This window comes from Littorina saxatilis, linkage group LG14 (assembly GCF_037325665.1).
Source record: "Littorina saxatilis isolate snail1 linkage group LG14, US_GU_Lsax_2.0, whole genome shotgun sequence".
Classification (NCBI taxonomy): domain Eukaryota; kingdom Metazoa; phylum Mollusca; class Gastropoda; order Littorinimorpha; family Littorinidae; genus Littorina; species Littorina saxatilis.
The window spans coordinates 39,150,515-39,166,520 of record NC_090258.1 but is presented as its reverse complement, the minus strand read 5'-3'; the positions used below and the strand labels follow the sequence as shown (position 1 = coordinate 39,166,520).

Below are 16,006 nucleotides of genomic sequence, written 5' to 3'. Positions count from 1 at the left end.
ATCTGACAGTGAATTTAACAAGAATATTTACAGATAGTGTTGTTCCATCCATCAGCTAAATAAATGTTTCGAAATTACGGTCTGAAGACTTGTGCACAGACTAAGTAAAGGGGGCTAACTCTCCTCCGGACTTATTACCTTATGTCTCATTACCTCCCTTCTACAAGCTGATGCCCTTTTGTGCGGGTACATGGTGTTTAGTTCTAGTTGTCAAGTTCAAAATACCCATTCATATTTTCTGGTTACAGCTGTTGTTGTTGATTTCTTTCTTTGAGAATGAACTTTGATATAGCTTGTATATGTATGTCATGTTTGCTATTATAGCCTGTTTTCTTATATGGAACAGATTCTGACTTTCTAGTGTTTCATTGACCCTGTACCATTCAGACAAAAACGTTTCCCGCACCATTCATCCCACAATTTTTACACTTTCCATTAGCACTTTAAACTGTACAAAGCCACTTACCCCTTTGCTCTTCTGCACCTGAGGCGCTGGAAAATTAAAGAAAAAATAGGAAATCAATCCACACATCCTTGCGTCAGCATCTCAAAATTAGACTCTCATCCAATCCTAGCCAATATTTACAATATTTACAGTCTGTACAAATTCACAGCACACACACAAAAACACACAAAACCAGCTGTATGATGCATGCTTTCACATGCCAGCACAGGTCCCTTGAACACATCTCAAGGGCACATTTTGGAGAAAGACCGGCACCACAAAGCTAGAGGAAAGTCTCTCAGTCTTGCAATACAAGCCATGCTTTTTAAACATAGCAGGATAGATTTTTTTTCAGAAAAGGGCAGGAACGCCAGAGAAAATAGGGAAGGAAAACGTTGCATTGTAAAACCTTTCAATTCACAACACTGTGAAACAGGCAGAGAAATATTTTTGTGGAGCAACAATTTGATACAAACGTCTGCCTTGGTGGTGAATTCTGCAATGCTTCAGAATAAAATCCCGTGAGGAGCGATTTGTCAGTTTTTCTGGGGGATCAGATTATGGACACATTACATGTACAGAACAACTGACGTTTCCACATGGAACATGAAAGAGCAGCATTCAATTGTAAATGTTGTAGCCCTGTAACATAAATTACATTGTGAATGCCTGCACAACAAATACAGATCTGTTTTAAGTTTATTCTTCAGTTTGTAAATGCATGATTTTGATTTGTGTGGGGATGGCGGGGGGGGGGGGGGGGGGGGGGGGGGGGGGGAGGGGAGGGAGGGGTGAGAGGGGTGATTGGGCTTCCTGTTCTACAATAAATGTCACTGAAAAAGGTGGGACAAGACTTACATTTTTCTCTCTTGGGGCAGGGAAGACATGGGTGGGGATGTGGTGCCAGGGTTGGGCCAAGTATCCAGATGATATTTTGTGGTCGGAGTTGACTGAGGGTTTAACGTCTTCTTAGACGAGTTGGCCTATATTGGGACAGGTATTGGTATACCCTGAAGATATGGTGTGATACTTTGACTCAAAAAAGCCCGCTGTGGCTCAGTCTTCTTCGACACCAGCATTGGGTTTGTCTCGTCAAAGTATCGAAATATGATCATGATAATCAGAGACGAGAGATGATGCATGCGTGTCTTCCAAGCCCTGAGATTTCGCTGTGAGCATGGGATCTTTTTCGTGCGCATGCACGCACACGGGGGGTGTTCGGACACCGAAAGAGTCTGCACAAAGTTGACTCCGAGGAATAAATCTCTCGTCGAACGTGGGGATCGAACCCACGCTGATAGTGACCAACCGGCTACAAAGCCAGCGCGCTACCAACTGAGCTACCTCCCCGCCCCTTATCGGAGTTGGGGGGGTTGTGGTGGTGGGAGGGGCTGGTGCCCCTGTTTGACCAAAGAAACTGCTCCAGTTTCTTGGGGCCTTGCTGACTTACGAGGCGGCTGTACGGGTGGCTGGTAGGCTGGTTGAGGTGGTTGGCGCACAGGTTCTGGGTGAGCCTGGTACCCGGGCGGGGCCGCGGTCATGCCGGGGCGGTTCTGGGTCATGGGGTCATAGTCCGCTATAGACCCCGGCTGGCGGCGACCAGGGTTCGAAACTGCATGGAGCAACAAGCAAGATGTCATGCACTAAAGGCAATACACACACACACACACCCTATTGTACACCCCTGGGAAATTCAAACAACTGTAGAGTCTGAAACACAGGTCTATTTACAGACACAGGATAGATATAAGGAGGGACAAACTCGGACTAGATCAAAAGACCCTTTTCACACATAAAGGAAGAGTATTGAGGATAAGGGGTAACTCCACTCAGGGCAGTTGCTAGTATAGAACTGATTATTTTGAGTAAGTTATTTACTGATGGCATAATTAACACAGAGGTCAACTCAAGGTCACTTTTCAAAGTCTACTTTGAAAACTGGATGACTATTCCTGTTCAGGCTGTCAACTATAAGTGCTTTTGATCTGACCATACATTGATTATTTTGAGAGAAAAAACTACAAACAAAACTGACGTAATGTGCAATGTACAGATCGTTTTATGTTACCTGCAAATTGGAATCTTTCGACAAACCACATGTGTGTACATAAAGAATTTGAGGGAAAGGTTAAGCTTTTAATCCAGGACATAATTTTAAACATTAAAGAATCACAACTCAAACACTTAAACAAGGATTTAAACTTACTGCTGAAAACACAGTTATAAAAGACCTTACATCTGTAACTATATAACTTCTCTACTAAATGGTTTAAAATCAGAATCGGATTGAAGTTAGTGCTAATAGAACTCATCAGGTCTGTCTCCACACTTTTAAAATGATGAAATGAATGTTTACAGTCACGGCAGCCCGATATGTAGTGAACCCTAAGTCTTCATATTTTTGCAAGTGCCGTCTAAAATGAAATAACCAGTGCCCCATATTCAGCTCCAAAGAAACTGGTGTATATATAACTCATCTATAACTTAACAAATTACATCAAGATCTTTATTTACATCACTCCCCAATGAAACACTTGCACGGATATTCCACATCAAAACTAATTCCCTGTTACAACAACCAACAACATCAGTCCAGCGGTCCCTTCACCAACCGATAATGTATCACAACAGAAAATACCCTCACACAACACCCAAAACTGACGTTTTTCTGAAACGCAAAGTATCAGCTACAGAGATATTTGAGGCTGCAACTTTAAAGGTCTAAGGTGATAATTAAATTATTCTTTCCATTCTGATTTAACAGTCAGAATCCTTATGGCAAGGACAAATTAAATCAATAATGAAACTTAATTACCATGAACATCAATTTCAATTCTCGCACTTTGGGTACTAATTGAACCTGGTTTTATATAATATTGAATATATCATCTTCTTGATACATGTACCTGGAATTTTATATCAACCTCAGATCCCCCCCCCCCCCCCCCCCCCCCCCCCTTGCGCTCTCTCACTCACATATATACGCAATCACTTATACATAAAGCATGCATAATTCTCAATTCAATCTAGCGTACAAAAAAAGCTGTTCGTTTTGCAGAAGCCCGCATTCAACCCCCAGTAATCAGTTGCCAGTATGCACGGCAGTACGCAAGATAAAACATCAGGTTTCTGTCAGTCATGGGTGGGTTTTTGTTTTTTTTTAGAAATTTGTAAATCTCACTATAAATGAAAGCAGCATCAACTGTGTTACAAAAACATGCCAATCAATCTATCTTAAAAAAAACACACACACAAGGCGGGAACATGTGGATTTGTTGTGTTTTGGATTTATTTATTTATGTACTACCATAATAATAATATAATTTACACCACTAATTTTACCCAAAATATTTTTCAAACATGATTTGTTTGTGTTGAGTATCTGTTTTTGTGTGTGTATTTTTTAGTTGCAGATTATGAAATTACATGTACTTTCTTGATAACGTATGCACAGTATTTCCTAAAATTATCCTGGTCTTAATCTTTACTGCTTTCAATTAACAAAAAGAAGAGAAGAAAAAAAATGTACGAGTACAACGATGAAATGATTGAAACAGAATTCATCTGAGTTCAGAGTGTGAGTGTGCTGATTAAGTTGACACATAGATCGATGAAGTCATTAAACAGATGAACGATGTGATTCTTTAGAAGAGGAAGAAAAAAACAAAAGGTCAAAAAGAAGTGAACCTTTTGAGGCTGATGAAACGTCAGTGGTGCATAAAAAACGAAAAAAGAACCAGGACAAAGAAAGAATGTGACAAAAATGAAACCAAGAAAAAGCAGATAGAAATGATCATAGAACAAAAACTGAAAGTAATATTAATCACAAATCCGTCTATCTGGTTGATACTGGCCGTGACAAGTTTGTAAATAAACAACGTAGAAACTAAAGCAATTAATTTGTGCCCACTACCATTCGTTAGCTAATATTTTGCCTTAGAATGACTAGAAGAATGTCAAAAGTAGGTCATCTGAACAGTTTCCTTTACTATAGTGTATTAGATATTATTACAACCTGAAAAAAAGCCAACACAAAACTCTATAAAAAAAGTAATGCATAGAGAGACAAAGTGTAAAGTGTTAGACAATCCCCTTCCTTTTTGTCATCCAATAAGCATCAATTAGACTTGTATTTTATAAGCAAAATTTGATTCTCCACCAGTGTTTTTTTCCGAAACAGTGCCAGGTATTACTAAACACAGCTAATAAAGTTAATTAGCAAAGCAGATCTCTCATAGATAATATTTGTGCAGAGTTATAGTTCGTACAGTGGTGGAACTGCTACAATATTCTAAAAGCTAAAAACTGTTCCCTGTTAACTCAAGCCCGACACAAACAGTATTATTATAATTCCTCTCCGCAGAACTTCCAAGAAAAAAGTATCGACGACACAAGTATTCTGTCGCATAGAGGTAAAAAAGTTCATAAATAAATATAATTGATCACTTTTATGCTCCTGATCAGATACAAAACGTCTTCCTTCTGGAATTAGATTTTATTTTTAAAATTTTTTATATCACGTCTCCCTATCGTCTTCTTCCAAAACCTCTAATCCGCTCCCCTCCATAGAGAAGCACAGTTAGCTCCCTTTATATACAACCGGCTCTTCCCAAATTATCATGAGAATTCTTTCTTCCCAAAATCACCATTAGACACCAAAGAGAAAAGGAAACGGAAATTAAAGGCACCAGGAAACATAGAGCCACGCTAACATTTACACCAACATCAACTAAGGCCAAAAAAAAAAAATTGTCTGTTTAGGGTAACCCGACCGACCCTATCGATTTGGCGCCGACCCAAAAACTTTTTTTTGATTTCAAAAAAAAAGAAGAAAAAAAAAGAGGTAAAAATGCTAAAAAGAGACATTTGGCGTTTCTTTCTCTCCCTTTCTCTCTGTTTTATTTATATGTTAGTTTTGAAACATGTATTCATCAAATATAAGAAGTGAATGTTCAGCCAACATAGCATTTACACACACAAAAAAAAAAAAAAAAAAAAAAAAAAAAAAAAAAACCTACCTACCTACCGACCCTACTTTTTTTGGTCATGTTACCCTAAACAGACAATTTTTTTTTTTTGGCCTAATATCAAATATTCAGCTCCAAAAACTTGGTTCCCACAACAGAAAGATTTCGCAGATACAGCAACAGTTATGATCAAGCATTGAATTTGGTCCCATTTCCATACACATCTACTGTTGGTTTGTTATTTGAGTTACAAGAATGCTGAGCCCATAGTAAGGCTCATACAAGTTATACTCAGCATTAGGTGAAATTAAGAAAATGTGTTCTATAAAGTACAATGTATACATCAGGTCTTCTATTTTACTCACTGGTAGTGGTATTATCGGTATACGATCTTCGATCGTCAGTATAAGATCTACGATCATCCGTATACGACCTGCGGTCCTGATCATGAGTATACGATCTGCGATCTTGATCAGTATACGATCTGCGATCTTGATCTGTATATGATCTGCGTTCACCTGCAGTGTATGATCTCTGACCTAAATTGATTCAAAAAGCAAATATGTACAAGCTTGTTTCAAGCATTACAAGTATACAGACAAGCACAAATGAACCTGAATAAAATACGGGCATGTAAAATACTGAAGCCACTCTAACTGTTGACATAAAGGCAAAATCTGAAAGTTCAAGACAGACAACTCTGCACTAGAATTTCCCTGTCAAGATTTGCTTATTTCCCCTGTCCTTTCACCTGATTGAAAGGGATTTATTTGTATTCTAAACTAGAAGACTAAACCCATAACGAAATAAAAAATAAAAAAAAATGAAAAAAAAAATAAACAAAGAAATAAATAAGTTTAAAATAAAGGAAAGCTTATACTACACAAGCTTAAACAAGTCGCGTAAGGCGAAAATACAACATTTAGTCAAGTAGCTGTCGAACTCACAGAATGAAACTGAACGCAATGCAACGCAGCAAGACCGTATACTCGTAGCATCGTCAGTCCACCGCTCATGGCAAAGGCAGTGAAATTGACAAGAAGAGCGGGGTAGTAGTTGCGCTGAGAAGGATAGCACGCTTTTCTGTACCTCTCTTCGTTTTAACTTTCTGAGCGTGTTTTCAATCCAAACATATCATATCTATATGTTTTTGGAATCAGGAACCGACAAGGAATAAGATGAAAGTGTTTTTAAATTGATTTCGAAAATTTAATATTGATCATAATTTTTATATTTTTAATTTTCAGAGCTTGTTTTTAATCCAAATATAACATATTTATATGTTTTTGGAATCAGAAAATGATGGAGAATAAAATGAACGTAAATTTGGATCGTTTTATAAAATTTTTTTTTTTTTTTACAATTTTCAGATTTTTAATGACCAAAGTCATTAATTAATTTTTAAGCCACCACCCTGAAATGCAAAACCGAAGTCCGGGCTTCGTCGGAGATTACTTGACCAAAATTTCAACCAATTTGGTTGAAAAATGAGAGCGTGACAGTGCCGCCTCAACTTTCACGAAAAGCCGGATATGACGTCATCAAAGACATTTATCAAAAAAATGAAAAACACGTCTGAGGATATCATACCCAGGAACTCTCATGTCAAATTTCATAAAGATCGGTCCAGTAGTTTAGTCTGAATCGCTCTACACACACACACAGACAGACAGACAGACAGACACACACACATACACCACGACCCTCGTCTCGATTCCCCCCTCTATGTTAAAACATTTAGTCAAAACTTGACTAAATGTAAAAAAGAAGAGAAAAAAAAGAAGAAAAAAGATGAAGGATGGAACCAAAACAACAACACACTGAAGTTTAAAAATGTGTTTGAACAACCTATTGTGCAGAGCAATAAAAACAGTGACAACACAAAAATATAACCCTTGATACTGGGCAAAATGACCCCAACAAAATTGAACAAGAAGGGCAAAGCCCATACGACTCACATGCTTGACCTTGACCTTTACATGACCTTGACCTTCAAGGTCAAGGTCAAATAACTAAACCTAGCAATGACAGCATACACTAAGAACTGCTTTACACATTTTTCCTACCAAAATACATGTGACCTTGACCCAAGGTCAAGGTCATCCAAGGTCATGCAACACAAAGCTGTTAATTCAAGACATAGGAAGTACAATGATGCTTATTGGCTCTTTCTACCATGAGATATGGTCACTTTTAGTGGTTCACTACCTTATTTTGGTCACATTTCATAAGGGTCAAAGTGACCTTGACCTTGATCATATGTGACCAAATGTGTCTCATGATGAAAGCATAACATGTGCCCCACATAATTTTTAAGTTTGAAACAGTTATCTTCCATAGTTCAGGGTCAAGGTCACTTCAAAATATGTATACAATCCAACTTTGAAGAGCTCCTGTGACCTTGACCTTGAAGCAAGGTAAACCAAACTGGTATCAAAAGATGGGGCTTACTTTGCCCTATATATCATATATAGGTGAGGTATTGAATCTCAAAAACCTCAGAGAAAATGGGAAAAATAGCTGTTTTTTAGACAACATTTATGGCCCCTGCGACCTTGACCTTGAAGCAAGGTCAAGATGCTATGTATGTTTTTTGGGGCCTTGTCATCATACACCATCTTGCCAAATTTGGTACTGATAGACTGAATAGTGTCCAAGAAATATCCAACTTTAAAGTTTTCCGGCCGGCCGGCCGGACGGACGGGGGGGACGGACGGACGGACGACTCGGGTGAGTACATAGACTCACTTTTGCTTCGCATGTGAGTCAAAAAGGTTCCAAAACAAGCAAAAACCAATCAACATAAAAGATTTCAGAAAGACTCACGCCCCAAATCGTCATCACCAGCAAAGTGTACCCTTTATTCAACATTATACCCAAGTGAAAGTGACCAAAGTAAAACAAAAAAATGTGATAACAAAAAAAGAACATGAAAACTGCAGTATAAGTTATAGAAGTTTACATCCCACAGAATCCTTACCTGAGCGACCTGATTAAAGAGAAAAAGTCCCAAAATAAATAATTACTTTCTTAAATAAAATCAGCCAACAATAATAATCTAACCACATATATCTGACGAGTAATACAGACATGCAGATCTGACGAAAGATTCTAAACTTGATTAAGAAGTCACAGTCTGTTTTCCTCACAAAGTATCCCCCCCACGAAAAAAAATCTGCTGAAATCAAGTTCAGAAAGTGTGTGCAGAGGCCATGAAAAGAAGTTCTTTTTCAAAGCCATTTAGAAAAGTGCAGAAAATGAAGTAATATGCTGAGAGCGTGGGTACATTTGCAGTAAAAGCTGTATTACTTTGAAAGTGATGGTGAGTGGCCTTGCAGCCACGGTAAAATATGACAATATGAGTGGTGAACCAATGCAATGTGTCAGAAGATGATTGGTGGACCCATGTGAAATGTCTCAGTGTGATTGGTCAAATGTGTCACCAATCACAAGATATTTCTAAGAGTTGGTGATGTATGCATGCACACAGATGTAATGTGCAATGTACTGTGTGTGAAACTGATCATTACTTGCAACATCAATTCACGCCACTAAAAACACATGAAGAGAAAATGCAGACAGGTTCATGAAACTGCAAACTAATATAAGAAACCACGAAAAAACAAAAATTCACCACAAAACAGAGCACACGACCGTTAACTAATATCAATTTATCTAAAATGACCTTTTCAACCAGCCAACCTATCATTGGTAGATTTTGTCCAAACTTATGCAGACCAAGGTAACACAGCGTTGATCTAAATGGATCTGAATCTACTTACATTCACTAAAGAAGACAATAGAAAGAGCGGGTATGGTATAGGTGGGTGGGGCCCAGCTGACAACACTTTTTTGGAACCTCATATGCCACTAAATGGACAGAACTGTCTCTGTTCTCGGCTATCTTTGTATTTGAATTAGCGGTACATCACTAATGAATCACCCATCCCTCTTCCCCATCACCCAACTGCCCACACCATAACCAATGATTAAAACAAAAAAGAAAGAAAAGAAAACTCATTTGAAGGTAAGGAAGACCTCCTGACTAATACCGTCTTCAAATACATTTAACATAGGTCGCTCGCCACAAAACTGGTTTATCAGCGAATTTTCTTCATTTCAACTTCAAGGGTAATAGCATCATGAAGTATAGTATATTGCGACAGGGTCAGTATTTTTCATTGTCAACTTAAAAAAATGATAAAACAAATGATACAATTAAGTACCAGACGACACAACCCAACTATAGAATTGTTTGTAAAAAATGATTTACAAATACATTCCACGTTACAGACGCCATTAGTTTCCAGTTACCTCAGTGTACGTTCAAGCAAAATGACTCCACTTCCGATTATGTCCCCTGTGTACCATTAGCATATTAAGTTTTAACCTACTGGCAGTTAGGAAATCTTAAAATACCAGCTCCCTCGGTACCCATTTCATCATCCTGAAAGTTTTCATTTCCACAAACCTGGACCTTGCTTAGCATGCATTCTTTGGGCCTTCTTCACCGTACAGTACAGCCATTCACATATCGTGCCAACAAAACCAATAACTGAATAAAACTTTAATTAAGCCTTCCAGCACCGTAAACTGAGCCTTCTTCTCTAATTCCAAAATACATTGCAAAATAAATTTGAGCTACTTAGGGCAAAACAAATGATCTAACAGTTTCAAAACATAAACTAAGGCAACACTTTTACCAGGTTGCCAGCAGTTTGGCGCGCTCGCAGCTTAGAAAGCTAAAAGCATATAAATAGGCTATAGAGTAAAAGCATATGTCATAGCCAAATACCTTCTCCACTTTGTGAATCATACACGATGTTGGCTTGAGGTTTTCCAGAATAGGGGGAGTTAAACTGATGAGAGTCCCCAGGGTCGTAGTCGCTAATCTTGCCAGGGTTGCGTCGCCTGCCGCCTACTAAACAAGGGGAGGTAAGGCACCGGGCAGCAGCACCACGTCACAGCAAGGCAAAGGGAGAGAAGCAGGTAGGCAGGGCGACAGGTGAGAGAAAACAGGCGGCAATAACGTACTGTGAAAAGCATGCAGATAATGAGCCAGAAACAAAAGATTTACAACTTGAGGTATTCCGTCCTTCCCCCATAATTGATTGAATTCAACACCACGGATCTGTCCTGGCAGCTTCACATGGAATAAGACTCAGTCAATTAGATCATCAATTCACTTGGACACATACCAAAAATCAACACAGTGGCTGCATGAACTCTGAGCAGAGTGGGATTTTTTTTTCTGAATTTAGCCTAAGATTGACAGTCAGGTGTCACATACAAAATAGTCTTCCAGCACCGTAAACCGAACATTCTTATCTAATTCAAATACATTGCAAAATAAATTTGAACTACTTAGGGCAAAAACATTTGATCTAACAGTCTCAAATCATAAAATATTTTGGCCAGTCCAGGAGGCCCACCAGAGGCTCTGGGGGCCAGCAACGTCGCCGCGGAGGATTGCAGACTAAATTTGCCCTACAGACTGGATTGAAGATTTAGCATTGCTGGGAACGCAGAAGAAGAAGAAGATAAAACATTTTTACCATTTTTAAAATTTGATCCCACTGTGCAGAAGAAGCAGCCAAGCTGTTGACTGTTGGCAATGTGTCCAACTCCAAGTCTAGAATTTTTCTTATCCCTTGTAAAAGCCTGAATAGGTCTATGGCGATGAACAGGATCTCTTATACCAGAAGGAATGTCCTAGTCACAAACAAACAAACAATGCAGGAGCTAAGTGAGGTCATGGTCAAACCTGCTATCACTGACCATTCCAGGGATAACTCTGGCAACTGGCTAAGAGTGGTGTAATCGTCTGCAGGCTACTTTGTTCACAGTACTGACACTTGGGTGACAAAGATTTTCAAGTCGTCAGATTCATTAGTGGTACGAGGTTCTATTTTCTAACACAAGATTTACTTATCTAGTCTACACTGTTTTGTCAGACAACATCCTCAAACAATTCCAAGATTCTCAGATTTAAGCTTTACTCCAATCAGTAACTAAGAAGAGAACAACCTCTTTAAATATGCTGCATTACGGATTCAAAACTTTCATCGCCTAATTTAACTACAAAACAAATTGCACTGCCGCTTATTTATTCTTCTCTGAAGGCAACTGAAAGATTTTCAGGGAGCAGTTTCAGTCAGGCTTTCACATCGCTTAGAAAGTTAGAAACCGTTCATTCAAACACACAGCAAATCCGAAAACGGTTAAGGGTTAGTTAAAATAGAAATCGTTCATGCTTTGTTAGCACCTGTTAGTTTTCAATGTTGCTGTACAAAATATACACCAGTGATACTGAATGAATGAACATTTGTACAATCGTGATGATGAAGTGGTCACATGACACTACAAAGCTAAAACAACATTTCAAACTTAAAGCTAAAACAACATTTCAAACTTAAAGCTAAAACAACATTTCAAACTTAAGTCTGTCAAAAACAAAGCTGTGAAACATGACGTGTTGACATACTCAGAAACAGTTTCTACACATTCGTGACAATGAACAGGTGATAAACAATTCTAGCTACTACAGACAGTTGAACGTTAGTAGAAGTAATAAGCCATACATTTGTATAAGTTATAACTGTCTACACAAGTGTTATACTCTTTTTGTTGTAATACAAACGTTAAGAAATACACAACAGAAGAAACAAAAGATGAACTTTTCTTTACTATGCACACACTTCTGAACTTCAAGCTCTACAACTTAATCCGACTAGTCCTAATTCATTCATGACTTTTAGTTCAAATTAAAGGGATATTCTTATCAAGACAAAATCTATAATAATGATTGGTAATAAGCAAAGATATAACCATCTAATACTTCACATTCAAATCTTATAAAAATGTCATCATGTATATCTAGTAAATATACTTACAATTAAAGATTGCAAAATTAAAACAAATTCAGAAGGTTGAACTAAAGTACACACAGGCTAATTCACATAAGGCCAAAAAAAAAAATAGGTGTGGTTACGGTAACATAGCCAAAAAAAATAGGGTAGGTAGGTAGGCAATCACTTTTTTTTTTTAACTTTTTTTTCTAATGTGTACAAATTAAACCTACTTGACAGGGAAATAAGTGTGCGACACGGGCGCTTTCGCTTTCATTGCGTTTTTTGCACTCGTTTTTTATTTTTTTATTTTTTTTTTTTTTGACAAATGTAATAAAAAGTTATAGGATCGGCCCCTAAAAATAGGGTAGGTCGGGTTACCGTAACCACACCTATTTTTTTTTTAGGCCTAATCACCTAAAATCAATATCTAAAATTCTACTTCAGGTAAATTGTGCAGTCAGTTCCTCAAATTAATCCCTGCCGTTACTTCACCACACACACACAAAACTCTAAACTAAACTTCAAAACGTAACCCCCCCGAGATCTCGGACGTCCACTTACCGTCATCGATTGCTTCGTTGGGGCGCCGTCCCTCCATGGCATCGCGTTGCTCTTTCACCCCCCAGTAGTTGATGTTGCTCTGGATGGCGGTGTTCTGTCGGATCCGTGCCGTTTCAGGGTCGTCCGCCACTGAGGTCTTGTGGCCCTTCTGCCTCTCAAAGTCGGCATGGTACTTCACCTGGTTCATGACAGACACGAGAAGAAATATAAATATGGGTATCTCGTATTTTGGTTAGAATAAATGCTTCTAGTACAGTAAATTAACACACTGTAAAATTTGTTTTAAAAAGTCTAAGGATCTTCCACTATTCTCCAATGGGCTGAAAACTTAATCAAAGGATTTCTCATCCAGTACGCATGGTACTTGACCTGATTCACAGAAGAATATGTAGAGGACAACAATTACAACATACATCTAATATCAATGGACTAAGAATAAATGTTTGGCAGTATCAAACTGTTTCAGGCATAAAAAGCAAAGGCACTTGTAATTTGAACTAATGGCAAAAACATAACAACAACAAAATCAAGAAATAAAAACACTTTTTTTTTAACATTTGCTCCACAAAAACAAAACCAACAAAACCAACACTCTGAGTCTGAGGCCAAACAAGCAAGTAATATTTGCTTGCAGTAGTTCTCTTTAGCAGTTTTAGAGATTTAGTGAAATCACATACTGAATCACATACATGACCAATAATATTACTATTAATTGTATATTATGGCCAACATTCCAATTTCACTCAAACTACGGTGGTCACTGGACAAACCAAGCAATTAATGCAAAAAGCAAACTGTAATTCACAGTTGGATTTCCTTCAACCAGTACCACAGTACATTTGCTTGGAATCATTTTTTGGGGGAGTGTAATAATTGATGCAGACTCTGCTTGCAACATGCTAAAAGGTATACTGACACAAATGTATGCAACTTTCTTTTGTGAAGAATTTTTCAAAGATGTAATCAGTACTATACAAACAAGTCGCGTAAGGCGAAAATACAATATTTAGTCAAGTAGCTATCGAACTCACAGAATGAAACTGAACGCAATGCAACGCAGCAAGACCGTATACTCGTGGTCCACCGCTCACGGCATAGGCAGTGAAATTGACAAGAAGAGCGCGCGAGCGGGGTAGTGGTTACGCTATGCTGCATAGCACGCTTTTCTGTACCTCTCTTCGTTTTAACTTTCTGAGCGTGTTTTTAATCCAAACATATCATATCTATATATTTTTGGAATCAGGAACCGACAAGGAATAAGATGAAAGTGTTTTTAAATTGATTTCGAAAAAAACATTTTGATAATAATTTTTATATATTTAATTTTCAGAGCTTGTTTTTAATCCGAATATAACATATTTATATGTTTTTGGAATCAGCAAATGATGGAGAATAAGATAAACGTAAATTTGGATCGTTTTATAAATTTTTATTTTTTTTTACAATTTTCAGATTTTTAATGATCAAAGTCATTAATTAATTTTTAAGCCACCAAGCTGAAATGCAATACCGAACCCCGGGCTTCGTCGAAGATTACTTGACTAAAATTTCAACCAATTTGGTTGAAAAATGAGGGCGTGACAGTGCCGCCTCAACTTTCACGAAAAGCCGGATATGACGTCATCAAAGACATTTATCAAAAAAATGAAAAAAACGTATGGGGATATCAATCCCAGAAACTCTCATGTCAAATTTCATAAAGATCGGTCCAGTAGTTTGGTCTGAATCGCTCTACACGCACGCACACACACACATACACACACACACACACACACATACACCACGACCCTCGTTTCGATTCCCCCTCGATGTTAAAATATTTAGTCAAAACTTGACTAAATATAAAAAGAAGAAGTATTATAAGTACCAACACCAAATTAAAATACACTTTGATTTTGTTAAATTAACCCATGCAACCCTTTCCCTTTAGCAGCATAATTGTGCCCCATCATTAAATTAAATAAATTACAGTAACAAACACTCACGCAGGCACACACTGTGACACACATTTAGTAACACTCACGCAGGCACACACTGTGACACACATTTAGCAACAAACACTCACGCAGGCACACACTGTGACACACATTTAGCAACAAACACTCACGCAGGCACACACTGTGACACACATTTAGCAACAAACATTGCCAGCAAAATGTGCCTCAAAACCATAAATCTTACTGGGGATGAAAAAGGAGAGGGGGGCTGAGAGAGAGAGAGAGAGAGGGGGGGGGGGGGGGGGGGGTCTGGAATTTGGCAAGCCCCACTAGTGCAAGGGCAGCAGTAGGGTTTTGGTTCTGCAAAAGCTCAGCTGAGCATCAGCCAGCAAATGCAAAACGTGTGTACATCAACAATGGCTGCCTACACAGAGGGCTGCAACCTTCACCTGTGAAACAGCTGATGTACCTAGTACCTGCCGTAGCATTGCTGCCATGTAACTTCACCCATAAGGAAGGAATGAGGAAGAAGAAAATGTACTGATAACAATCTTGAGGCATTGCATAATGCATAATTATGCAATGCCCTTCAAAATTACTTCAGTGCAAATTTTGCAAACTGCTTTTCTGCATGGAAAAAAACCTGCCTGTCTGGATCTGAGGCTGAGAGTTCTAAATCAAACTACTACATCAATGCACGTAAACTGAAGTACATTGAAGTACATGCTTCCCAGATTAATGTTCACAAATATTTGTATCTACATTTTCTGTCCTGAATACAACCAATTTAGGTACTAAAATAACCTGAACTACAACCAAAAAAAGTAAAAACACAACTGCTACAACTTAAAACACTTAAACACAAAAACTAAACAAAATAAGTGTGCAATCATGGATTTATATGTGAACTTCTCAAATGGTATCTTTCACCAGTCATTTGAACTTTCAATGCAATAATCCATTCAAGTCAATCAAATGCTCAGTTCAGGTCAGCACACTGCACACTAAAATATCAACATGGTGGACAAACCGTACCGATGCAACGTCAGATCAATAGCAGTTTATTATGATATCAAACACAGGTCAGGTAAACAAGAAAGGAAAATCAGGCATTAAAATCTGCTCAATCTCTGGAAGGTCTGCAATTATCGTAATGAGAAAACGCATTCATTCAAAAACATTCAAGTCATAATCAAAGAAAATGAAATATAAACCCACTTAACAAATAATATGTAATTGTCTGGG

General features: G+C 38.0%; 1 protein-coding gene across 6 annotated transcripts in view; it reads right to left on the bottom strand.

The window, feature by feature from the left end:
• Nucleotides 1–16,006, bottom strand: part of LOC138947747 (LIM and SH3 domain protein F42H10.3-like) — a 67,620-nt gene that overhangs the window by 7,224 nt on the left and 44,390 nt on the right. The window contains exons 4-8 of one of the 6 annotated variants that reach the window (XM_070319296.1): nt 12,825–13,002; nt 10,208–10,330; nt 5,778–5,951; nt 1,896–2,057; nt 467–492 (exon numbers count right to left, since the gene is read on the bottom strand). In XM_070319296.1, the coding sequence (XP_070175397.1) occupies nt 467–492; nt 1,896–2,057; nt 5,778–5,951; nt 10,208–10,330; nt 12,825–13,002 (663 nt within the window). Of the gene's footprint in view, nt 1–466; nt 493–1,895; nt 2,058–5,777; nt 5,952–10,207; nt 10,334–12,824; nt 13,003–16,006 lie in introns of all 6 variants that reach the window. The other 5 variants (XM_070319295.1, XM_070319299.1, XM_070319297.1 and 2 more) reach the window with 5 other exon arrangements.